This window comes from Erythranthe guttata, chromosome 7 (genome assembly GCF_056151865.1).
Source record: "Erythranthe guttata isolate IM_541 chromosome 7, IM_541, whole genome shotgun sequence".
Lineage (NCBI taxonomy): Eukaryota > Viridiplantae > Streptophyta > Magnoliopsida > Lamiales > Phrymaceae > Erythranthe > Erythranthe guttata.
In genome coordinates this window covers 1,411,022-1,437,833 of record NC_142539.1, presented here as the reverse complement: position 1 = coordinate 1,437,833, position 26,812 = coordinate 1,411,022, and the positions used below count along the sequence as shown (strand labels likewise).

The 26,812-nt window shown below is 35.2% G+C and overlaps 6 protein-coding genes across 7 annotated transcripts; all 6 read right to left on the bottom strand.

The window, feature by feature from the left end:
• Window positions 1-1,196: 1,196 nt before the first annotated feature.
• Window positions 1,197-3,949, bottom strand: LOC105977551 (Heavy metal transport/detoxification superfamily protein). Its single transcript, XM_013002872.2, has 3 exons — window positions 3,544-3,949; window positions 3,058-3,133; window positions 1,197-2,937 (listed from the first exon to the last, which is right to left on the bottom strand). The coding sequence occupies exons 1-3, from the start codon at window positions 3,571-3,573 to the stop codon at window positions 1,517-1,519; spliced, it is 1,527 nt and encodes a 508-aa protein (XP_012858326.2). The 5' UTR covers window positions 3,574-3,949; the 3' UTR covers window positions 1,197-1,516.
• A 4,993-nt stretch (window positions 3,950-8,942) lies between these two features.
• Window positions 8,943-12,362, bottom strand: LOC105949093 (putative E3 ubiquitin-protein ligase LUL4). The gene is made up of 3 exons (XM_088820597.1): window positions 11,764-12,362; window positions 9,790-10,273; window positions 8,943-9,370 (listed from the first exon to the last, which is right to left on the bottom strand). Exons 1-3 carry the CDS (start codon window positions 12,201-12,203, stop codon window positions 9,245-9,247), a joined length of 1,050 nt encoding a protein of 349 aa, XP_088676723.1. The 5' UTR covers window positions 12,204-12,362; the 3' UTR covers window positions 8,943-9,244.
• A 1,328-nt stretch (window positions 12,363-13,690) lies between these two features.
• LOC105953269 (RING zinc finger protein) lies at window positions 13,691-14,707 on the bottom strand. Its single transcript, XM_012976925.2, has one exon. It carries the CDS (start codon window positions 14,678-14,680, stop codon window positions 14,240-14,242), a length of 441 nt encoding a protein of 146 aa, XP_012832379.2. The 5' UTR covers window positions 14,681-14,707; the 3' UTR covers window positions 13,691-14,239.
• Window positions 14,708-15,643: 936 nt separating this feature from the next.
• LOC105953250 (uncharacterized) lies at window positions 15,644-18,503 on the bottom strand. The gene is made up of 9 exons (XM_088820595.1): window positions 17,972-18,503; window positions 17,313-17,374; window positions 17,175-17,229; window positions 16,917-17,015; window positions 16,728-16,814; window positions 16,526-16,642; window positions 16,348-16,440; window positions 16,160-16,190; window positions 15,644-16,037 (listed from the first exon to the last, which is right to left on the bottom strand). The coding sequence occupies exons 1-9, from the start codon at window positions 18,071-18,073 to the stop codon at window positions 15,853-15,855; spliced, it is 831 nt and encodes a 276-aa protein (XP_088676721.1). The 5' UTR covers window positions 18,074-18,503; the 3' UTR covers window positions 15,644-15,852.
• Window positions 18,504-19,318: 815 nt separating this feature from the next.
• Window positions 19,319-21,572, bottom strand: LOC105953251 (cytochrome P450 family protein). 2 transcript variants are annotated; one of them, XM_088820593.1, is made up of 2 exons: window positions 21,415-21,572; window positions 19,319-21,307 (listed from the first exon to the last, which is right to left on the bottom strand). In XM_088820593.1, exon 2 carries the CDS (start codon window positions 21,247-21,249, stop codon window positions 19,504-19,506), a length of 1,746 nt encoding a protein of 581 aa, XP_088676719.1. In that variant the 5' UTR covers window positions 21,250-21,307; window positions 21,415-21,572; the 3' UTR covers window positions 19,319-19,503. The 2 variants fall into 2 exon arrangements, with proteins under 2 accessions (XP_088676719.1, XP_088676720.1); XM_088820594.1 differs by having other exon boundaries at window positions 19,319-21,249; window positions 21,415-21,567.
• Window positions 21,573-22,967: 1,395 nt separating this feature from the next.
• On the bottom strand, window positions 22,968-25,586 carry LOC105953252 (UPF0613 protein PB24D3.06c). The gene is made up of 9 exons (XM_088820382.1): window positions 25,325-25,586; window positions 24,548-24,624; window positions 24,348-24,453; window positions 24,132-24,224; window positions 23,988-24,053; window positions 23,735-23,880; window positions 23,536-23,644; window positions 23,393-23,457; window positions 22,968-23,301 (listed from the first exon to the last, which is right to left on the bottom strand). Exons 1-9 carry the CDS (start codon window positions 25,550-25,552, stop codon window positions 23,154-23,156), a joined length of 1,038 nt encoding a protein of 345 aa, XP_088676508.1. The 5' UTR covers window positions 25,553-25,586; the 3' UTR covers window positions 22,968-23,153.
• Between the last annotated feature and the right edge of the window lie 1,226 nt (window positions 25,587-26,812).

Sequence of the window (26,812 nt, the reverse complement as noted above, 5' to 3'; positions counted from 1 at the left end):
TTGGCTGGAGTGGGTCCCACTTTGCATAAATTAGTGGGCCTTAATGTTTTTCATCCAATTCATGAAAATTTTGGTGGGCCACACCCAACAATTGCCCTCCATAATTGAAGGGAAAAATTACAAAGGGTTTTAGTAAGATTTAATTACGAAAAAACCATCCTTGTTTATTTAATTACAAGAAGGGATTTATTTTTAATTGCCCCTTTTTGTGTCAGAAGGGTTATGTGTAACATTTTACATTGTATGAGAGGCCAAATTTAAGAAAATTAGAAAATTAGAAAATTAAATTTATGATTGTTTTTGTCTTTAATTTAATTATTATAACGTGGGGGTATTATAGACAATTACTACTTTTTGTTAGGATTTTTTGCGTGCCGTTGGTTTAAGGGATGCAATCGTAATCATGCAAACAAGGAGGATTTCTTTTTGTAATTAGAACTTACCTGAGGGGTCCTAGTAATTTTCCCTAATTGCAATCACGCTCTTCATATTTTTATTTGTACCTATTTACTACAAAAGTAAAGGATTCTTCCAAAATACTTTTTAAAAAGTCTATAGTGTAATACCGATACGTGTCTAGTCACCCAAAAATAGGTATCGTCTGAGTTCAAATGACTTCTTTGAATATTCAAACATTATTTGAAATTTTTGATTTTACATTTATATACATGGTAAATTATGGCCACCCTGAGATAATGTTAAATTACGAAAAAACTTTTTATGTTTGGATAATTATAATAAGAATCCCTATAATTATGGATTTTCTTACACGTCCATCCTTGTGTGTCAAAGTTAGTAAAATCTTTTAAATTATGTGGAATATTCTCCAGTTTGTACCCGTTTTAACCCATTCGAACTCCAACAAGATGATCATAAGATGTCTCTCTTAGCTTGTAAATATCAGATTGTGGTGCATTATAAACTGCATTTTTGCACAAAGCGAGTACAAACTAGAGAACATTACACTAAATCTAAAAAATTATGTTGAATTTGATACCATAAGGATGGACATGTATTAAGTCTCATAATTGAGAGATTTGGTTATAATTATCCAAACATGAGAGATTATTTCGTAATATGTCCTTATCTCAGTGGTGGCCTAATATATAAAGCATAAGCCCTAGTACATAATAAAAGACTAATGAATTAGATTTAAACAATTGAGAATATATATAATTAAATAGAGACATAAATTGTTTTTGGAAGAATTAAAATCCCATTCCCTTTGATTTTATTATTATTGTTTTAAAAATATAAACATTATATAAACATTGCCACCATACATCCTCATTGTCTAAAAGGCTTTTTAATATATAATTATCATCTATCAGAAAATACCTCCCTATCATTGAAACACTAATCTAAATTTAGGATTCAAAAGGGAAGGAAAAAAGAAAAAAAAAACAAAAAATAAAAATCGAAGTAACGAAAAACATTTCAAGGTATATAATGATCTCCACCACCACCACCACCACCGCCGGTGGTGGTGGAGCATTGGCGGCAAACGGAACCCCACTCACATCACAGAACAGCTCGAGGTATTCTCGTCACTGAACATGGAGTACTGATCCGCCCTCTCGCCGGGTGGCGGGGGGTAGGGGTAGGGTGGGTAAGGGGCAGGCATGTAATTTACCGCAGGCGGAGGCCTAGCGTACATCATGGGCTGGAACCGCTCGTTTCCGTTCGCGCGCTGCTGGTTCATCATCATTGCCGCCAGTTGTTGTTGGTAGTAAGGGTTTCCGGCCATTTGCTCCGGCCCACCACCTGGATGAAACCCGGGGGCACCGCCGCCTCCACCACCGCCGCCGCCCATCGCCGGAAGTCCTTGAACAGCTGCAAGATTTCCCATTTGGCCCATTTGTGGTAGACCGCCCATCGGTGGGCCCCTCGGCATATTCCCGATATGGCCCACACCACCACCACCACCATTCATGGCCATCATGTTTGGCATGCCATGTGCCCCATCATTCATTCCACCACCCCCTTTCTTGGCCCCATTACCTATCAAATTACTCATATTGCCACCACCACCACCCTTGTTTTGACCACCACCCCCGCCGCCACCATTTTTGCTTTCCGGCGGCGGTCCACCACCGCCCTTTCCACCCTTCCCGCCACCTTGAATCTGGCTTCCACCGCCACCTTTCTTGCCATCAAGATTCATCTGAACAGGAATATTCCCACCACCCCCACCCTTTTTCGCACCACCACCACCACCACCGTTATTGCCGCCAGGAGCGCCGCCCTTAAGAAGCTGCGGAGGGAGGTGCTGCTGCCCATTCATCATATTACTCATCGACATATTAGGCATCATCTGGGAGCCACCATTCCCACCCATGACAGGATTCTTCTTATTCAACGGGACATCGTCCACATCATCGTCCATGTCATCATCCATGTCATCGTCATCTTCATCATAGTCGTCATCCTCATCATCATCGTCATAGTCATCGAACTCATCATCCGAAAAATCATCTTCATGGGGCATATTATTCTTGCCGCCGGGTTTCTGATTCGGGTCCTTACCGCCTAAAGGCGGCATCTTTAAATCCTTCATAAACTGAGGCGGCAGTTTCAGATCTTGAAACCCTTTCATCTGTTGGAGCTGCTGAAGCTGTTGAAGCTGTGGGTTTTGACCACCACCACCACCGCCGCCGCCGCCACCACCCTTTGGCTGGTTATTACCGCCACCACCGCCGCCGCCCTTTTGAGGCTGGCCCTTGTTGTTGTGACCACCTTTGCCATGGTCAATTTGGAGGTTCTTGAATTGATTATTGAGCTGGTTTTGGTTATTGTTGTTGTTATTGGGTTTCGGAGCACCCCATATTTCTGCATGCTTGCCATTCTTGATGAGCTTCTTGATGAGGGTGGCGGAGTCGACATTGCCGGAAACTGTCACCTTCCCCTGCTCTGAATCTATCTTTGTGGTATAAACCCCTAACAAAGAAAAAGAAAAAAGATTGAATTTTTAAGCCAATTCTTGAAAAAATACAACCACAGTAATGACTATATATAAGAAAATTTGACAATTAGATACAGGAGAGTGTATATATATACCATCAATCTTCTGCAAGATTTTCTTGACTTTGTGTTTACAGCCATCACAGTGTATATTGACCTTGAGAACACAGGTCTGCAAAACACAAGAGAAACCATAAAAATAGGGTAAAGATCACAACTTTATCACTACAAAATCAAAAACAGAGCCACAAACATGAAATTGAAGCATTAAAAATTGAATTTTTAGGGGACACAAAAAATAAAAATTGTTTATAATTGATGAATTAATTGGAAAAACAAAATAAAATAAAATAAAAATCCAATCTTGACAGAAGAGAAAGAAAGAAAAAGATAGAGGGAACAGCTAATTAATGCCATTAAAAATCTTTTTGAGTCCAATACACGCAAAACCCATAAAGCAAAAACACACACACACACACAGCTCACGGGATAAACACATTCTTATCTATCATACAGAAAACACACACACACACACACACACACACACGCATTTATCAGCAAATGGGTGAGAGAAGAAGTTACCTGGATCTTCAAGAACTCTTCTTTACTCATCTTTCTCCACTAAAGAATTAAAAACACAAGTAGCAAAAATCAAATGTAATGAGGTGAATTTATTAAATGGGATAGATCTGAGAGAAAGGTAATTCAAGAAAGAAGAGAGAGAACGAAGAGAGAGAGAGAGAGAGAGAGAGAGAGAGAGAGATGAGAGAGAAGGATTGTTTTAGGGGCGGTGGTTGAACAACATTAAAACTCCTCTGCTGAGCTCTTGTTTCCTCTATTTCAGAGTTGTAGAGAGAGAAAGTGACCAATGTGTGTGTGTGTGTGTGTGTGTGTGAGTGTGTGAGAGAGAAACAAGAGAGAGAGGTTTTTTACTAAACAAAAAAAACAAAGTGCAGACAAGGCACAGAAGTGAGGGTGTCACACTCTCACTTCCTTGGTTTTGGGGCTTTATTTATGGTTTTTTTTTTAATTTTAATTAATTAATTTAATTAATTAATTATTTAAGTTTAGTGTTCATCAAAACTTCATAAACAGCACCATGAAACTTTCTGCAGTGATTTACATTAACAGCTTCTATAGTCAGTCAACTCGGCTCGGCTCGGCTCGGCTTAACTCATGAGGTGGTCAACTTAATCTGAACAGTAACTATGGTAAGTTGAAATATTACAAAAAAAATTAAATAAAATAAATAAATATGCAGACATTTATTACCAGCAGATGTGAGGGGAGTTTGTTGTCAGATTTCCACCCTCTAAAATTTGGTTTGGTGCAATAAATATTTAGTCATTTATTGTTTTTGGCTTTTGTTACTGCAATAATATTACATGCATATTTATTTTATTTTAATTATTATTATTATAGTCAAACAGTTAAATTGTGATTCTTATTCTTTCAATTATATATGTAATCATGAACCTCATTGCATCAACTTAAATTTTATATCATAAATTTTATTGGATAATTTCTTACGTTGTATATTAAAATGTAGCGCGATAAATTCATCGAATGTAGCAAAAAACGAACCGTCGTCGTAGACTTATTTTTATTTATTTTTCTTCTGGTAATAGAGTTGAAATGTTATCTGTAATTAATATTTGTTTCTTGTTGGTAAAAACAGAATTATCTGGACTTTTCTTGAGATTTAATTGGATGGTTATGTCATTATTAGGTAATAATTAACTTTTCAGAATTTAATATATATATAAATGGACAAAATTAAAATAATCTTTTTTTTTATATATATATAAAAGTAAATATTAATATGTAAATGCACTCTGCCTATCCTAGGAATTGACATGACTGAACAAATAATTCAAAGAAGAATATCCGGTGATGGTTTTAACAAAGGTTTCTTTCTTTTTTATTATACCTTAAAACATTACAACCTCGTTAAAAAATAAAAATAAAATAATCATAATTATTATTATTATTATTATTATTTAGTGTTTTATAATGACTTATTTTCCAATTTTTTTTATTTTTATTTTGGTAACGCGGATTTGAACTACGATGAACAATAATAAATAAAACGATCATCATATACTCTCTTTGTGCCAAGATAATTTGTCGTTTTGCGGCTGTTGCGCATGTATTAACAAAATTAATAAACAAGGATGAATTATTGGGGAAATTGTGGATTTTCAATTGGAACCAATTATTACAATTTGTTATTTTACTATGTATAGTTTCATTGACTCTACCTACCATCCAAATTAGAGAGTGAAAAATAAGTTAGGCAAACATTTTATTACCTTTATTTAAGGACAATTGATGCTATACCATAAAAGTATAAATATTTCCATTAAATTGTAGTTGCATAGAATAAGGAGTAAATTACAGTCACCCCACCCCAGAAGTAATGTCAAATTATGAAAATACCCTCTTATTATTGTAATTACAATCACCCTTCTCAATTATGTATTTTCTTACATATCGACACTTACGGGTGTCAAATTTACCTATTGAAAGAGGAATTTTTCGTAAGACAATACACAGTTAAAGAGGTCATTTTAATTACCCAAACAATAGGACGTTTGTCGTAATTTAACTTTACCTTATGGGCGAGTGTGATTTGGTCTAGAATAAATTATGACGATAGAGATTAAATCTCACAAAATGTTGACTTGCATTTGAATTTTTTTTTTTTTTTAAATTTGCTGTAAATTCATGCACTCACATGAAAATGCAGTGTCATTTTTAAGAGTGGTTCCCTCTTTTGACTGAATTGAGCACTTTTTTCCGGATTATTCTGAAAAGTTTATTTACCTCTTATGCCTAATAATAATAATAATTAAATAAAAAAGCATATAAATTTACCCCTTTTTTGCACAAAATTTTACCAATTTTTTCTTTGATTATAAAATAAAAAAAATTATTGGCCAACTATTGTTGTACGAGTAATAAATCTACTCTTTTGCGATTTTATTTTATTTTATTTTATTATTATGTTCGTTTATAGATATTTTACACTCGCAGCATTGAATCGGACAAAGCTCCGAAAATTGGGCTACAAAGAAAAATCAAAACCAAGGGAGAAATTGGTTGTGAAATTGTCCAATTTACACACCATCTAGTTTTGTGTGTAATTAACCTTAATATGCACCTAGTTATAGGGGCAAAAAGGTAAAGTTAATTTGCTAAAGCATTATTTAATTTTCTCTAAGTTTGGTTTTGTGAGGTAATTAAGTGTTTTGTTGTTCTTAAAAGGCTAAATAATGATGAATTAGTGCTTTTGTCATCACACTTTGTGTATTCTTGGTTTGAAATTAATTTACACTTTGTGGGACCCACTTTTGCCTTAAAGGAAATGTGAATTGGCTGTAAAAAGAAACTCCAAATAAATTATCTTTCCAACTATAATAATGTTTTTCTTCTTTTATATATTGGCTATTTTGTCAAACGAATTTGCTAAATTGATGTTTTTTTTTAAATTAATTTATATATATATAGCTTTTACTTACTATTCATTCAAAAGATTGTAACATCACTACCTTAACATTTGTGGATTACTTTTTCTTCTCTTTTCTTTTATGAAATAAGAAAGTAGAAGAGAAGCCAATAGCGAAATCGGGATTTTAAGTTTGAGGGAGCTGAACGTATTAGAAATTATAAGAAGGGGGCCCGTCAATCTTATTATACATGGTTTTCCTTTACTTATATATAAAATAAAAGAAATTTGAGAAATGATGGGGGCCATGGCCCCCTGACCCTATGCTGGCTCCACCACTAAGAGGAGCATGATATGAATGCTGGAACTCGGCTCTCTATTCATCTGCGTAATTTGATATTGTGGAACGAAGGGAGTATGAAATCCTAAGTGTTGATTGTTAATTATTTATATTAGGAAAGAAATTATGTTTTCTTTCTATTTAAAATTAAAAAATTAGTTATCTTATTGATATTTTCATTTTTTGTTATTTTGATATATCCAAACATGCCCTATTGAAAGTCCATATATAGATATTTTACAATGAATAGTTTATTTGCATTGTAAAATGAGCAAAGAGTCATGGTAAGCATAATTATTCATTATCCACGGGTGTACGGATGTGTTTGTTACCAAGAAATATGTAAATAGATTTTATTCTTTTCAATTTCTTTTCATTTTTTATTTTCTTTTAAATTTTCTCAATGGTGCAAATCCAGACAATCTGCCCCCCTTGAGTTGACTAATACCAACTTTTAATATTCACTCACACCTATTACAAAACTAATAAATACACATGGTTTTAAAATCCAAGAAATAGTTATAGATTTTTCAGCCAATTCTAAAACGACAGATAATTTATAATAATAATAATAAAAAGATCTCTAAAACGAGCCGAAATAGAGAGAATATTAGTGACTACAAATAAAACAGAAACCCCGTTTACAATTGTTACATGTCGATATCGCGCTCATCACCCCCCGGCCCAACAATATAAAAAATATGACGTTTTTCCGTTATTTTTCGTTCGTTTATACTACACTCAATATTCGAAAGAAAAATAAAAATGCAATAGGATTAAAATTTTAATTTGGAAGCAATGTAGTTTGGGTGGTAATGAAGTGGCTTTGCCATTTATATGCAAGTACAACATGTGAATGCACATGTGTGAACATTGATTAAGAGAAATAGATTAGGACAAATCATCTTAATTATCTATCTAATCCATGTCCCATGCCATTATACTAATTTTTTTTCTCTTGCTTCTTGGTACAAGTTATACTACAACATGTACGCACACGTGCATGGTACTCGAACGATCGCCAAGCGTCTCGTATATTATAAAATAGGGCAAATTACAGCCACCCCTTGAGGTATGATCAAATTGCGAAAAAATCACTATTGTTTGGGTAATTACAGTCACATCCCTCCTTTTAAATATTTTAAAATAAAATTTATGTAATTCGATTATTTACCGAACCAAATCGTATAGTTAGTTCGGTAAACGGTATAAAATGTTGGCATACCAAAATTTCGGTTCGATTTTACCGAATTAACATCCCTAAATTTACCTCTGGAGGAGTCCTTTCGTAAGATGATACATAGTTGAGAGCGGTGGCTGTAATTATTCAAATACGAGGGAGGTTTTCGTAATTTGACCATAACTCGGGTGATCGTAATTACCCTAAAATAAATAATAAAAAATAAAAAAAAATGTACCTGTGCAGGCGGCAGAGAGGAATCTAGAAGGACAAGTCATTATTGGCCTTAGCAGCAGCATGAGAAGATGTACCCTTTTGGCTTTTTAAAATATGACTATTATTTTTTCCTCTCTCAACAAAATATCTTTGCTATAGCCACTTGTCTTACCAGTTTTTTTTTTTATTTTTTTTATTATTATAGTGGTCGAAATCGGACAGATCGAATCGAATTATCACTTTCCGAAAAAAAAATCAATTTTTTAAACCGAAAAACTAATTTCAATTGCATTCCAAAAAAAAAAAATCGGAAAAATAGAAAAAAAATTGGAATGTCGAAAAATTGGAATGAGAAAACTTGTTCCAGAATCGGAAATTTCAAAAGTTTTTGAATCATGAATATATACATACAAATATTGCTTTATGTATATCTCAGAAGTGAGAAAGAAACATGTTGAAGAAAAATCAAGAATTAGAGGGAAAGATGCAACAAAAATGAAGCAAACAAATTTCAGTAGTCTGCAAAAACAAGTTTGCAGAAATGGGCATGGAAAACCACATATTAATGAAATGGTCCCCCACAGACAGAGGCCCATTCTGAAGGCAAGAAAACAAAATTTTCGATTAATTATTTACTGACCCCCAAATTGTATTTTTGTGTTCAGAACAAACCCTAACCAGATCTTACATACAAACACACACACACCAATCTTGTATCTGCCTATTTGCTAACTTCTATGGCAAAATGCTCTGCTCCAAGCACATCCCTTTCTTGGCATTTAGGAAGGGCTCAATAATAAATAACAATTTAAATATATATTTTCCATTCAGATTTAAAATATTCATTAAAAAAAAATTAATTATATTCAAGCAAACAACAAACCTGTTTCGAACCGGAGGTGGGTAGGTAAGCAAACTATGGCGAACGACTAATTTCGTGTGCCCACATAAAAAGTCTGTAACTGAGATTTTTAGATATCTATGTATGTGTAGTGTCTAATAAATCTGGATTCGACTACGAAAGAAGCGAAATAAAAACCCACGTCAAATATTGACAGTTGAATGAAGAAAAGAAAAACGGAAAATTATACCAAAATCATTAAGGCTTGTGACTGAAGTCCATAGTATCGATCTTGATTTCCAGAACCGCTTCAATAGTTTCTCGGCAGATTGGGCATTTGTTCGACTGAAGCCTTAGCGCCTTTGCGCAGCTGCTGCACATACACTATAGTGTAACAAAAAAAATCAGTTCAGATAATGTTCAATATATTACGATGTGCTAAATGTCGTTTCATTTTTTACTAGCATTGCTCTAACTTCAAATGTAATTTTGACCCCTTTTTCAGCTCAAAATTTGGCTAAAATCAAACCACCAAAATCGTAGTCCTCTAATCAACTCGAATCAGCTAGATTGGATGTCGGAAGAGAGAGTTATGCATGAATGAATGAACACTGCCCTAACCGACAATAAGTCTACTTAACTTGTCCGTTTTAACATCTTCCGTGATTTTAAGTTGTACCCCTTCGAATTGGGTTTCTAACCCAACTCGAATCAACTAAATTGGTGGTCGGCCGAAAAAGTTTTGCATAATCTTGAATTTACAAAGTATTAAAAAAATATATAATTCAGAATCTTTAGCTTACCATATGTCTGCATGGGAGCAAAGCTATATCCTTCGGTTCAGTCATGCAAACCACACAATCTTTTCCCGGTCCAGATTTCCCTAATCCATATATCTCACGCAGCTCATAACAAACATCGCCAGTCCAAAGTAATTGCCTGATTACTTTAGCAGTGAACTGTGCTTCGTGATTTTTTCCCACAATAACCTGAGTTATTTGCATCTGTCGAAATGTATGTGACAAAAGATAGCTTCTTTCGTCTATTATATATGGAGTTGGGCAAGTATCGGCAGATACTACGATTGGAAAAACCTCGTATCTTGATGGTGAATGAGAAAGATCTTCCATTGGGAAAAAACGGAAGTCTATGCCTGTTCCCGAGGGCTGTCTGAATTCTTGGTGAAGCCCTTTTCGGAATGGGACTTTTATGGGAACATAGGTTTCGGGAAATAATGGAACGACTCTTCGGTTGGTTTCTTCTTTTGCAAAGTAATAGATTGTGATGCTGTTTATTATCAGAAAATAATAATGATTAGACGAGCAAAAAAAAACCAAAAATTGATGCTCTTAAAATAGTTGTAAAATGAACACATCGAAAAGGCAATCAAAGACAGCAAAAGAGTAATACAGATAATTCAACAAAATTTTATGTGATCTACTTAAGTATCAAGTTTACGAGCATGATTGTTTATTAGGAAAAAGAAAAAATGAAATACCAAAAATGCCCCTGGTGCAAGCTAACTCGGATTCCGTAAGTCAACTTATAAGGATTCATTTTGGATTGAATAATTTGAAATGAATTGATTTAATTCCGGATTATAAGGATTTAAAATGACTTCACATGAGATTAAATATGGATTTGTTATTATGAATTTGAAATTTCTCCCTCAAATCCTCTCATCAAAATGCCATCATGTAACAGAACTTGAGCCAAAGACTCGATTGTAAAATATGAGAAAACGTCGATTAAAATCAGCTTTTGCAAATAAAACCAATTTTATTTTGCAAATGAGAACTGCACGTGTTTATTATGCTGTACTGAGATGCCTTATGCAGTGTGGCCGAACATAAGATAAGTTGTTCGGAATTCAAGATTATGAAGATGAAATTTTAAAGGTCTAACTAATAGTCAAATCATTTGACCAGGAGAACATTGTTGCAGTTGTATTAGAGTTTAGCACTTTCTTACCCATTATTCTCATATGTCGATATTAGAATACAAAATCAGTGTCAAACTTCGTAAATCAACTACAACTCTCGATTATCGTTATTACTTCCTCCGAAATAGTCATAAAACCACTTATTCGTACAACGCAACACGTTTCAAATCAAAAGGATTTAGTTCATTACGGAAAATGTAACAGATTCTAAATATCGCCCTTCAATCCTAGAATAGTGTGGTTCTCGAGAATTATTCGTCGAGAAAAAAAGAGAAACCTCGAATTAAGCATCCCCACCTCGACAAACAACATATATGATCCAACATGGAGCCATCACGAAGAATATATCCTACCATACATGTATATAGATCCATACACATTTTACACACATTTATACGTGTGTGATTGTGCGTACATCAAAGGTGGAAAACTACCCGGTGCATTTCACCGGGACCATGTTCTCCGATGTAAAAATTCTAGAATCAAAAGTCTCGCAAAGGTTGTTTTCCTTAAAATCGATGCCAAAGGGAAACTAATCAATTAAATAGACGATTTTAAAAAATCAAGCTCTCTGTATAGTCCCCTCACATACCAAGAACTTCATCAGGAAAGTTATCTTATCGCCTCGGAAATATGTTGGACTCTACAATTTCAATCTACAGTGTAAGTGAAAGAATTTGCGGCATGCAATTTGTGTCAACATCAAATTCAATCTCTCTCAGACAAAACATCAAAACATCAAACACCTCGTGAGCATACACAGCGCGATCAAAGCAACATCAAAATCAAATCAACAAGCATAAATTCCGCACAATAAAACACAGTAAACCCTCACCTTCCATCAACCAAAGCGTCGAAAACAAACGAAACCAAGTAATGATCCGGGTTCAGCTCGTCAATCTCAAGCCTCAAAGTCTCTTTATGCACATTCACATCACTATTCACAACCTTCGCCTGCTTTTGCTCACCACATGGCGGAGCCGCCGCCGCCGCCAGCGGCGGCGGCGGCGGCTGCTGAAACTCGAAGGGGCCGAAATAGGGCTGGCCCACAAGAGGGTTAGCGTGATTGCACAAAGTGTAGGCGTTGGAACTGTAGTAGGGGTAGTATACAGCCGGCGAGGAAGAGGGGTTTGCAGGATAAGGGTGCATCGGGTAAGGTGGGTAGTAATCCAGTGGGTGCGGGTGCATGGGTGGGGGTGGGTAGGGGTGGGTGGGAGCTCTTCTTCTGGTGGCGGTGGTGGTGGTGGTGGTGGTGGTGCTGAGAGAAATGCCCATCTTTTTCTTGTGCGGAATTTGGGGAAAGAGAGGGTGGTGGAATTCTTGGTGCAGAAACAAATGCAAACTCCAATTTCATGTTTCTTTTTTTTTTCAATTTTAAATTCATTTTGTAAAATACTAAATAATCATATTTAATGCAATTAGAATAGTTGTCACACATATACATACATGATACATACAAATGTAATAAATATATATACTAATCCGCAATTAATTACTATATAAGTGCAGTGAGCAGATTGCTTATTTTGATAATCAAGAAATTATGATTATTGTTTCTTGAAATGTTATTAAATAATAAATAAATAAAAAGGTGTTTATTAGTAGTTAAATTGCACTAGTGGATTGGTGGTTGGAAAGTATGATTATTTATGTAAAAGAAACAAGCAATTAACCATTATTAACTCAATTAATTACATTTAAAGTAAACAATTGTTCCATGTTTTAACTTTTAATCACATTACCTACTTTACTTTTGCAAGAATTGGGTTGATTTCCCCCCACCCCCATTGAGAAACTTATGATTTATTTAAAATCTTTCAATATACTTGTAACTTTAGTGATTGTTAAGCAACTAATTTTTAAACTAGGTTGTAAAATAACATAGATGCATTTGATACTTAATAATCTACTATATGATTAAATGTTGATTGCATTCATGTACTATTATCAGTGCCGCATATACCCTCGCGTACTGCAAAATACGACAAAGTGGCCCATCAACTTAACGGTCAATCCTCAAATAACTAACACCGTTAGTTTATGTAGCACACATTTCATACACAACCAGATGGGTAGTTTCGTCCATATTGTCTAACATCTGGTGTAATGGTCGGTCGGTTTTGAAAAGTGACGGATTCTTTAACATGAGTTGACGGCAGGGACTTCATTGTCGTATTTTGTAGTACAGAAGGGTCTATACGACAATGATGATAGTATCGGGTGCAATTTGTATTTAACCTATTTACTATATAAAATGAGAATAAAAGGGTGGTTCAAAGCAAAGCCTTTCGAATTATTTAAAGAAATTTTGAAAGAAGAAAGCGTGTTTTGTCTAGACATTATTTCTTAATTACATTTTTTTGCGATTAAATATCAAAAAGCCATGATTTGCTGCAGCCATGGAGAATAGGACACAAGCAAAGTCATTAACAAAATCATCACTATTAATTAAAGTACCCCTTTGAATCATTTAATTTACTAATGTACCCTCTAAGTTTGTAAATTACTGTCTCATCGTAATTTTCCGTGTCGAATAGCAAGCCATAAAAAAATAAAAAATAAAAATTATAACAAAGTGTCGGATGAATTTTAACCGTTGATATGACGAAATAATTTTCTATTAAGCACACATAAACATGTGTGTATGATTATGTGCAGATCAACGATTAGTAATCACGAGTGTAGCATCAAATAATCCACCAAATATGCTTTTTATATTAGAATTGATTAAAAACAAACCAAAATTACTCTTTGCACAAATTATCTCAACATTAATTAATATATGATACTTCGATTTAATTTTGTGACAAATCAAATGCCACACATAGATTAACATTGCAGGATTTGAGCCTTTTCAATCACATAATACATGATTTTATGTTATCGCTGAATAATATTCTACCATACATGTGTATATAGTTAATACATATTTTTACACACATCTGCATAATTGTCCGTAAAATTCACCAAGTGCAGCATCTACAACACTAGATACACATTAGAAATTCTAAAAAAAAAAAAAACAATAGAAAAATTACAGTTCTCATCCTTTAAATTTGCACTGATTTCACATTTGGTCCCTCATATTTCAAAAATTCAACACTTCTAGTCCTTTCCGTCAATTTTCCATTAAAAGTAACGGAATCAAACGTGTGCCCATCACTACCGCAAGTGACGGACTAACGGTAAATTGACGGAAATGACTAAAAGTGTCAAATTATTGAAATATAAGGGACCAATTGTGAAATATTTACAAACTTGAGGGGTTAAAACTGTAAATTTCCCGAAATATATAAATGTATATAGAAAAATCAGCAAAAATCAGGCCTGGATTTCTTGGTCACAGAAATAGAACCCCTGAGAAGATCCCTAAAAACCCTGATTTCAGAAGAATCCCTCAAATCATCAAGGCTGATGTACTGCTGCTTCACCATCCTGGAGAAATCACACCCTGTATCATGTATCCATATGTATGGGTGACACGTGTCATCATAGTAATAAACCAGGTTTCTCATTCCAGCATTACTAGTTTTTCCAGGCATGTAAGCCCTGTAAATATTCTTGCCCTTCAATCTCTTCGAACACCCTGGTTTCACCGTGTGGACTTTCTTCAGCATCGATCCGACTCTTATCTGCAGCTCGATCGGCTTGTCGCTCGTGTTCCATATCCTCGTTCCGGGCCCCGATATTTGAGTCCGGTCGCTGCATCCGTTGAAGCATCTCGATAATGAAATAAACCTGAAATACCACATTCTTTTTTTCTTCTTCTGATGTTTCAATGTTGTTGTAAGAGAGTGTAGTACTATAAATAGCTGGTGAAAATGTTGAAATCTCTGAGGCAAGGAATTTTTTTTGTGTGGGACCCACCGGAAAAAATAAAAATGGTAAATTACACCCCTCGTGTTTGGATAATTACACTCACCCCCTCAACTATGAATTTTCTTACACGTGCACCCTTGCAGAGTCAAATTTAATAAAATCTTCTAGATTATGTGGAATATTCATCAGTTTGTACCCGTTTTATTACATTCGAGCTCCACATTTTTAAACAAGATGATCATAAGACGTTTGTAAATATCAGATTGTGTTCATTAGAATCTGTATTTTTGCACAAAACGAGTACAAAATTAGAGAACATTCCACTGAAATCTAGAAGATTCCGTTGAACTTGACACCAGAAGGGTGAACGTGTAAGAAAATTCACAATTGAGGGGTAACTATAATTACCCAAACATGAGGGAGTTTTTCGTAATTTGACCTTACTTGAGGGGTTTGACCGTAATTTACCCTTTATTTTTTCCCTACGGTAGATCAAGAATGGAAATGAAATGATTACAGGTGCCCACACAAAACATGGTTTCATCATTGTACTAATGCTTTTATGTTTACTTTTCTTTCAAGTTTGAAGGAATTTCATCTTCTTTTCCATCCCAATTTACACACACACACCCGCGTGGGTGTGTGTGAATTCTGTAGCTTGTTCATGGTGGTCCAAATATACACACACGATTCATTAAGGTAGATCCACAATTCTGTCTTAATTCTAACAGAAAGTGGGTAGTAACTTTATGTGGAAGCACAAAAAATAAAAATAAAAAGGGTTGAACAGAGGATAATTCCTCTCCAGTTCATTCTTGTACAGTTCCTGCAATTCCACTTGCTAAATCAAGAATCCACACATAAAACCAGCAATCAAGAACTTGTAGAAATATCACTATGCAAGAAGTAAAATTTGTTGCTTTATTCAACTTATATAAGTTATATCTATGACTATCTCAATATGGTGTAAAATATAGCTAGACTATCTATATCGAAAAAAATAAATTAAAAAATCGGCTTTACATATGGAATATCAAGCATCGCTTGGAAAAGAAGCCGATTAGAAAACGAGTAAAGAATTTACACTTCAAAAAAAAAAAAAAAACTATTTCTCGTGATTGTCTTGAGGGGAGTCAATCCTTATTATAAGTGGCTCGTGGAGATTTAGAGTGGGGCCCGCCTTAACCGGTAATTGCGGTGAAAGAATATCGATATCTGTATCCTCGTTTTCGGCCAATGCTTTCTCTAAAGCAGCTTTTGCAACTCTAGTAACACAAACCAGTAACACCACTGCAAGAAGAAGAAGTTCCATTACATTAAACGTCAGTGCACAAAACAGCAAATATATGTCCGATTCTCGGTTACTTATTTCTCGGAATCAAAGTAGTTAGTGAAGGTCAATTGGAACTTACCAGATACCACGAGACCCATTAGAATAAATGCCTGCGTTAAAATAAAGACCACTGTCAAAAAAATTATAATGATTGATGTTCATATGTAAAACAAATTTGAAAAGCATGTATATATATGAAGGGTCATGCGATCGTTGAACAATTTAAAACAAGATTTAAAAAAATAATAATAAATAAATAAATCTAACCCATCGGGTTTTTGAGAAGTCGTGCCATCCATGAGTAACATCGGAAAGATCCTTCAAAGTCGTCCCAACATAGACCAACGCAAAAGTAATTGGCTGAATGAAGAACAGCAACGTAAGCAGAGATTCAGTGAATACAGAATCAGAAAGAGATTTATTAAACGAAGTCGAGTATACGTACCATCATACCCAACCATGAAGCTAGCATGTATTGAGCTATAGGTACAGGTGTCACCGATAAGAGATAATTCAACATGTTAAACGGAAGTAAAGGTACAAGCCTAAGCAGCAGCACAATCTGTTCAAACGTTGCAAGATAAATTCAGATTCATATAAAACAAATAAATAAATAATAAATTGTAAAAACATATATACATACACACCTTAAATCCAGATCGCTGAATTGCAATTGCGATAGCGCGGAACTTAGGGTAGTCTTTTAACTTGGAAATAACATATGACCTTCCGATCTGTTTATATTTGAAAAGAGAACAATTGAATATCGCGAAATAGAGATACCCTAACCATTTTTCAAGAAAATATAAAATGATATTCGATTAAAAGAAACTTACTGTTCGACCGAGGAGAAATGCAGCTCCAGCACCAATTGTTGCACCGATAGAATCGGCAACAAAACCCACAGGCAAGCCAAAGAGATATCCACCACCGAGCTGGAAAAAAAATATTTCAGTTCAAATAGGAATTAAAAGATTGAAACTTTTTATGAATAAAAAAGTCGAGCAATTCAGTTTACATTACATTACACACATGGTACGGTCGGGTCGGAGAAATATTTACAAAAAACAAATAAACCCGAGATGATTATTTACCGTAAGTACTGAAGCTGGAACAGCCAACACGGTTAAAGGAATGTATGCAAGAGCTCTGCAAGATTCGAAACTCACGAGTGAAATCAAAACAACTTAATACACCATTCATTAGATAAACGTAAAAAAAACTGCACTTACAGCACTAGAGGGCCCCACGGACCAAGATCTTTCTCAATCCATAATAAGAAATCCTTCAATATCTGCAGGAACGAACACCCTTAAACTGATAAGAGATGCAATCTTTCGTAACGACAATATAATACTTGCGTGAATAATAATTTGCCACACATTTTAAGCACATCCGAACAGAAAGTTGCTGCTATGAGAACATTTTTCAAGTGATGAATTTTTCGAAACGTACAACCGAAACCAATAAGTTCACAGGATCGAATGCTTTCTTTTCAATTGGTCGCCTTTTGACGGCACTTCTGGTTCGAATAAAGCTTAGACAAAGGCGTTTATACCTTGAAATTAGCTCAAAAAATACTAAATTGCTAAGTTTATTAGCTCGAAAAAATACTAAATTGCTAATACTAAATTTGTCACACATTTAGCCAGAAACCAATAAGTTCACAAGATCGAATGCTTTCTTTTCAATTGGTCGTCTTTTACGGCCCTTCTAGTTCGAATAAACTACTCCAAAGACATCTATACAAATTAAGAACGCATCACCTAATAACAAAATTAGGCACCGAAAAAAAACCCCAAATTCTCCAATACAAAACCAAAACCCTAAAAAACAAGCAAAAAACGGATCAAAAAAACACGAGAAGCCCAAAAAAACGACGACGTTTAACCTTTTCAATCGGGAGAGTGAAGCAAGCAATCACAATTGCGCCAATCAGCAACAGAAACAGCGAGATTTTCATCAGAGAAACCCAACTGAATTTGAACGCCATTATTACCGAATGAGGTGAGAAAAACAAGATCTTCTTGCGCCACGGCCGACACGCTTCTTCTTCGTCTGGGTCCTCTGGTAAAGCTTGCTTCAATGACAAGCGAGGCCTCAAATTAATCCCCCCTAAATTTGCCAGATTGAATTGGGGGGGAGGGGAGGAGGAAAATTAAAATTAATCTGTCGAACACCCTAAAGACAAAAACCCCTTTATCTGGATTGCGGATTTTACCCCATTTGGGTTGGGTTGAAAGATCAAAGTGATTCCCGCACAGTGATCTTTTTATTGCCAATTTTGCAAATTGGGGGTGGGGTTTTCTTTCTTGCTGATGATGTTTTTTGCTGTTTAAGGCGCGTTTGGGTGTGGAAATGGAATTTATATAGTTTTTTTCTGAGATTGTGATTTGTGATCGGTTTTGTTTAGCTACTAAGATACGATTTTTTTTTTTTTTTTTTCCATTGAAAAGGTAAAACTTCGCTGTAAGCCTGTAACTGCTTCTTTTCTTACACGTGATGTGCATAGATAGATACTAAGGTGAAGTTACATAAATACCCTTTTGGTACTAAAGACAAATCCGCCGCACACATTTATCTAGAAATAAGTCCCTCGTTTTAACCACGTCCGTTTTGTTTGCTATGTGCTTCATTGTTGGGTATCGCTCACTTCGTTGCCGAATTTGTGAGTTTTTGGTTTGATTTGACCGTTTTGTGGTGCGATGATAGGAATTCACGGTTCGATTAGTGTAATAGTTCAATTTTTCATGTAAATTGAGTACGAGTTCACGCATGTGATGTTTCGTTGTTGGTTATAGAGATCGTTTTGATGGTGAGATTTTAGTCGAGAATGAAGTGGTCTTAGTTTTGTTTGGTCGTTTTGTTGTTTATCGTTGCTAGTCGTTTCTATATTGTTGCGTTTGTGGTGCGATAATAGAAACACATTCCGATTACTATTTATTCTGAGATACATATATTATGTTAGCGAGATCTTAGGTTTAACTTCGTCGTTTGTTTTATTTTTGCGCCTCTTGTGTTGATATGATAGGATGAATAGCATACAGGAATCCATACTCGGGCCCAAATTCCATTTCTTAGATTGGGCCTCAAAATTAATTATTTCTTGAATTCGGCCCAAATTGTTGAATTATAAACAATTTGGCCCAAATTGTCATAAAATAATCTTTAAACTTCCCATCTGATAAGTAAATGTTGAACAAGAATTAACAATTTAATAAAGTGACAAAACAATGCATGAAAATAACTATGTAATATATGTAATAAAATTAAATATCTATACAACATATGCCCATATATATAGATACACCTCAAAGAATTGGGCTAACAAAAATTTGCTTCTATTTTCTGTATCCCTATCAAAATATCATGTGACAGCTCAATAATTGTGTTACATTTACAAAAAAAAATACAAATTCACAATTATTTCACACACATTGCATTAATCAGCACGTGACAAAGCATAAGGTCAACAAAGTATTGGTGCCCAATCTCCCCATCCCTCCACTTCATCTTCAGCGGGGCCCGCCCGTAGTGGACCCCGTCGTTGCACCGATTATCGTAATGCCACGGATAAGTCATGTCGAAATCGTCGATCACTTTTCCGAGCGCCCCGTATTTCCTCATCTTATCCAAAACGACCCCGTTGAAAGCCTCCATTTTTTGAGGATTGAACGCAAGTCGTCTAGCGTAGCCACCCGTTGCCACCGTGGTCCTATATACAATCTCGGGGGGCGCAAGCCCCCTTCTCCGGACTCCTTCCACTACACTTGCCCAAAACGAGGCCGCGAAATCGGCTCCTCTGATAAAATTCCGAATATTCGGCCAATACACACCGTCGTGCAAGCCCGAATTCATTATAATAGTGTCCGGGACCACATTTCCCGAAAAATACCCTTTTAGTAATTCTTGATACTCCGGATTGACCAACGAGTTCAAACCCTGGTAATTTCCGGTGTCGTTTGGATGGCCGTTGAAAATGCTCGTGAATCGGACCGTCTGCGTAGGGTTTCTAGGGTTTGTGATGTTCATATCGAATCTTCTCGGAACTGCGGGGATGTCGTGCACGTCCAATACGAAGTTTAGAATGTTCCGGATCGTGTCGCAATGGTTGGAATCTCCCCACCAAAAGATCCACCGATTGGTCAAACAACCCCACGCTTCGTCGGGCGAGAAAAATTTGAACGAGCAATGGGTCGAATATACCCACCCGTTACTCTCGAGCAACCCTAACGGACCGTTGCACCATTGGGCGGGGCAAGAAAAACCCGGCTCTTGGCATCGATACCGGCCGTCGTCACTAATCGGACAGCTGTCGTTCTTGCTGTGTCGGGTCCACCGCCCTGACCAAACATCCTTGGAGTAATCGAAACTCCTGCATTGATTTATCGCTGGCAGCTGGGATTCGGATTTGAGGAATCTTATCGGAATCACACGGAGGATCTTGTCGAACGCGAATCTCTCGGGGGAGAATTTAAGCCCTTCGTAGTGGCGGAACAATAGGATGATGGTCAAATTGTAGTTGCCCGAAAAATCGGGGTGCACTTGGAGGGAAAACGCGTGAGTCCCGTTTCCGACGTCTTTCACCGGAGGCCTAGACTTCCATTTCTCGCCGGAGAGGTCGATTTCGAAGTAGTCGCCACCTAAGCAATGTGGGGCCCCCGAGTCATCCAATGCATGGAAAACGAACTCGTGGATTTCACCGGTCGAAAGCTCGATGCCTTTATTATTACCATCGAAACTCGGAACTTTGATTTCAACTGTTCTTGAATCTTTACACGGCTCACCACCTGGGGTTAACCATTTTGTAAGAAGGTTTGATGAGTAGTTTGCCTCTAACTCGGAAAGAATCCAACTACTGTGGTCCTTTGTGTAATTTTCTGAAACTTGAGGGGTTGAATTGGAAATATTTTTTTGGCGGGTAGGGAAGGAGGGAGTAGTGGTGGTAAAGTTCGAATCTTTATTGGATTGTGACAAAGTTTCGGAATTGTTGTTGAGCTTCACTACAACGAAATCCTTCTGGAAAGTGTTGATATTTAACCCATCGATCCCCCAAAGAATCAATATTCCAAGAAATGCCCCAAATATCATAAATTTGAACCACCAATGAACCATGGGGTTTGTCGTCGGCCGGAAAAACCATGCAAAGTTCGGAGCTTTTTCCGGCATCTTGAGAGGAGAGAGAGTTTTTCCGACCAAAGGGAGAAAAAAAAACACACACAATCACCTATTGATTAAATTATAATGAACCTAAGTTAGGACAAATTGGAATTAAATGTTTTTTTTTTCTTGAAGAAATAAAAAACAATGCGATTGTTGTATAAAATAATTTACCTGGTTTGCTTCGAAATGTTGCAAATTTACAAATTGTTTGTTGTTGCAGGAGAAAGAATGTCTTTCTCTCCCTCTCTCTCCTCTCTCTCTTCCTCTCTCTCTCTCTCTCTCTCTCCTCTGAGAAATATGCGGAGGAGCAGCAGGCACATGTTTGTGCTACCTATTTGTAGAGAGAGAATGATAGAGAGAGAGAGAGAGATTAATTTTACTATTTTTATTTCTATATATATTTATATATTTATATAATTAACAATAATTGAAGAAATGATGAGGTTATATCAATGGTCAAATATTTATTTTAATGCACGTTAGTGACATGATCATAGCACTATATATATCCATGTTATCACTAATTTGATTATCAATAAATTAAAAAGAACCTTGGAAATTTTGACTTTATGAATTGAAGTCAAACATGCTCAATTGTATATTATTAAGAACAGTTAAGTGTGTATATATATCAGCCGAGTAGGAACTAGGAACTCAATAATAATTATCGAAACTGAGATGTTAAATGTCGTTTCAATTTTACTAATGTTGTTTTTAACTTCGAAGGTGATTTTGACCATTTTTTAGTTTGATTTTGACAAAATTCGAAACACGAAAACCGTAGTTCTTTGAGGTAGATTTTCAGTTCACCTTGAATCAGTTAGACTGAATGTCATGTGATAAAGTTATGCATGAATATGTTACGTTTTGAATTTTAGATACTTTAAAATATCAAAGTCGTGGGCAACGTTAATTGATTCATGCATATCTTTCTCACTTAACATCCAATCTTGGTGATTTAAATTGTATTAAAAAGCTAACTTGAAAAACTACAAATTTAGTGTTTTGAATTTTTCCAAATTCAAACTAAAAAGTGGTCAAAATAATGTTTAAAGTCGAAAAATTAATTGGACCCTCTAATATTGTATTTGATGTTCTAGCATATTGTATTATCATTAACACGTGTCAACTCGTGAAAGTTAATTATAATATACAAAAAAATGTTAAATTTATTAAAAAAATTAAAAAAATAAATTATTCCATAGTGTAACACCGACACTGAATATAAGGAATAATAGACACAGATCATGCAGACACGTGGTCACGAATAAATGATATTTGGATATATATTTGTCAACCTATCATTAAATATATGTCAATTCGAAAGAGTTATGGTCACATAATTACACAACTACTAGTTTGGTTGAAGAGATTATCCATGATTAAATAAATAATTAGATTTTATTCGTTCAGTAGATATTATGTTAAGATTTATATTGCCGTCTAAATATGTTTTTATTGAATCATCGAATGTTCACTAATATAATTAAGTTTTATCAAATTACTTAAATTATCTGGTTTAATCTTATTTTGTCAATTAAACGAGCCTTTATACTACAAAAAAAATACTATTAACACCAAGAACAATGACAAGTTCCAAATATACTCTGTAAAAATAGAAAGAGCAGAAAATCCAATTATTAAAATACTAATTACTAGTTTAAGCTAATTAATCCCTTAATCAACAATTATGCACGTGCACTGCACATGCACACCGTACATAATGAAGGAAAAATGCAATGTATATATATTCCATGTGACAGCCACTTAAAAATTAAAATTGCAACTCATCAAGAACTTTATAATTCATACAACAAAACAAAAAATCATAATACTAATCCAATTTATTGAACTTTAATATTAAAATAATAATAAAAATAATAAAAATAATAAAATTAATTAATTAATTATTAACTCCAAGGGTCTTCCCAACCTTTAGGACCATCTCTTCTTATAATCTCCATAATAGATTTAACAGCTTCTTCAATTCTGTTAGATAAAGAATGAATTCCATGTTCTATTTCTACCTTTTCTGCTCCACCCATTGCTCTGCACAATCTGCTTAATTAATTGCGATTAATGCGACTCGTAGTTACGAACATTATTAAGGGCAAAAACTGAATTCAAAAAAAGTTTCGGCCATTCTTGCCTGTTAACCAGAGCTTTCTTGTCTACGTATTCCGGTACATTTTCGTCCGCCATGGAAAACATTACCTGCGCGAAGAAAACAAATTTCAGAAATTATGATAATGTATTTTTATTTTTGCGATTTAATGAAAATAAATTTATTACCAAAGTAGGTGTAGTAGACATGTGGCCAAGCCTCTGTTTCAACTCGTCTTCACTAAAATCGGAACTGAACATGTCATCGTCACCGTTGTATGCACAAAGCGAATGATACCTTCGAGATATTGAAATTTTATAAATAAATGTAAAAATGACCTTAAATGAAAAATATATAATAAATAAAAATAATATCAGATTTTATAACCTATAGGCAGTAATAGGAGAATCTGGATTAGATTCCCTTGGCATCAATTCCGACCCTCGGCCTTCGCTTATCATCTTCGAAGCCAAATCAATCATTTCAGCAGTTCTCGGAAGTGTGGATTTATATTCCCGATCACTAACCGGAGCCTGAAAATAATATTTTAAAAACAAATCTTGAAAAAAATACGTAAAATTAACAACCATTGTATATGATTGGTTTTCCGGTAATTATTTTGAAAAACGGATATAATTACCTGCAAAATGGCTGCACGAACTGCTCTTGAACATGCTGCATTTGTGCGCAGGTAATATACAACGTCCTAATTACATTTTAAAATGTGATTTAATTTAAACGTAGTTAATTAATTAATTAGAGTATTAATTAACTCGTCAATTACCTGGCAACCAGTACTGTGTCCAAGTAGAACCACGCCTTCCGATTCTTCCTTGTTAATAAAGTAACTTATCAATTGATCTATCTCCATAGCATCCTTAAACAGATAATGTAGCCGTTATAATCTTAGGAAAAAAATAACGTAAAATAATCATTACCGAAAATCATTTGAACCTTTTTTATTTCCCGATTGATCAAAGTTCGTGTAATATGATCTTACTTGTTTCAAGCTCGAGATGCCGTAACCACTGTACGAAGACGAAAACAGAAACTGCACTAATGACCAATTCTCCTTCTCCAAAGCAATCGCCAGAGGCTCCAAATATCTCGAGAATTATTTAGAACGATTTAGTTGAGGACAAATTTCGATAACAGCATTAATAATAACAATATTTTGAATTAAAGTTGTAAGAGCAATACTCGGTGGCTAAGAATCCGTCTGTCAGCCCACCGATGAAAATAACTTGCTGTTTATAATCACCTGTCTTAAATGCAACCTGCAAACGAGTTGCATTAATATTACCTAATTAAGTTGTAACAGTGTTAAAGCTTACAGATTCCGTTTTTCTAAGTCGATGCATTGATTAAAGATATCAAAAAGTGCTACTCAAAAGAGACGCGTATCGTCTAAATTTAGCATTCATATATGTATAAATTTAGATTGTGAATAATTGAAATTAAACCTTGACGAGATACTTAATTCCACACAGTTAGCAGTAAGTCGGTGAAGAATACAAATATCAAACGATTCAACTCAATCACAATTTACGACAAAGTAAAGCACTCACTAGTTCATGAAAAATCGCAGAACTCGTGTAACCTCTACATAGATCGAGAATTTTTTTCAAAAAAACACGAACATGAAATTCAATAATGGAAGCTCAAAACTAAAGCATTACTACTGAAGATTAGCTACACATGAATTTTTTTTTAATTTTTTAATTTTTTTTGTTATATAATAAGCTGATGATCCCTGATTCAGCTTATCCAAAAATAAATCATTTTTTTTTTTGCCGAAAACCAATTTCACAATGCAGTTTACAAATCCCCAAATTCACGGTTAACAATTCCCCAAATTCACGATTAACAATTCCCCAGATTCATCACGATTCAACAATTCCCAAATTCACGATTCATCATAAACAAAACCAAAACAAACTAGAAAAATGAACGAATCCCTAATTAATTCACTATTACCTGAATTGGTTTGGGGCCGTACTTAAACATCACACCGCGGAACTGATGCTTGTCGTTAATGGGCCCACAGCCACCACCAATGTTGTCGCCGGCGGCGGACTTGTAGGTTTTGGCGACGGCGGAGCGGCTACGCACGATGCCTGAAAACCATGAAGTCGGAGACGACGTCGTCTGCAGCGGAGAAGATGGAGTGGAGGAGGGCTTCGCATCAGAATTCTCCATTGTCATGCAAGTTGGTACAGAATTCTCACTACTATATTTTCACTTACAAAATTAGAATTTACTTTAGATCTAGATGAGTCGAAGTAAGGTGATACGAAAAAAACCTTTTATGTTTGGGGGATTACAATTACTTCCGTCAACTATGAATTGTTTTGCACTTTCTCCCTTATAGTGTCAAATTCAATAGAAACTTCGTGTCAAATCCAATATAATCTTATAGTTTCCGTGAAATGTTCTCTAATTTGTATTCGTTTTGTGCAAAAGGACAGTTTCGGGTGCACCACAATCTAATATTTACAAGCCAAGAGACACATCTTACGATCATCTTATTTCATAATGCGACTGAAGAATTTTCCACATAATCTAGAAGATTCCACTAAATTTGACACCACACGGATGGACGGACGTCTAAGAAAATTTATAGTTCATGGATGATTGTAATTGGGTTTTTCGTAATTTGAAATTATCTCAGGGATGGGGCGATAATTTACCCTTAAAATTTATCTAGGATTTATATAACGTTTTGGACTTTAAGATGCTATTTTTAGAATATGAGGAAAAAACAAAGATTTTCTTTTTTTGAAGTGAAAAAAGGATCCGAGGGTAAAATGGCAGGGAAATCAAACTTTGTGGTGTTAGATGAAATAAAATGAGTTTTGGGGGGCGTCAGACAGATGTAGTGTGTAAAAGATATTTTCGCATTTTATAATACGATATTAGGATTTTGTTTTATTATTATTTTTTATTCTAAAATATTTCATAATGGGCCTAACCGTAATATTGTGAACTGGGGGCCAGGCCCAGTAGTTGAAGTCCAGAGCAGAGCCAAATTAGAGGAATGCCCATTTTCTAAATGGGTATATTACAATCACACCCCTAAAGTAAGATCTATTTACTAAAAAACCCATAATTTATTCATAATTACATCCACCTTCCTGGAATTTGTAGATTTCTTACATTAACACCCTTGTAGGGGGGTGGATGTAAGAAATTCACAATTGCATGGGCTGGATGTAATATCTAAAAAATAAGGAGTTTTTCTGAAATTACACTTTACCTCAGGGAGTTGGTTGTAATTTACCCTTTCTATACATTGTTGTGGTTCAGCTAAACCTAATTGATTAATGCTTATTAATGTGTCCTAAGCCATATTAATTCAAGTGCAAATAGCACTTAATCCCTGTTGTTTGAGCTTTATGCACATGAACCCCATGTACTTTCAATATAGTACATGACCCCCCCCCCCCCCCCCCCCCCCTGTATTTT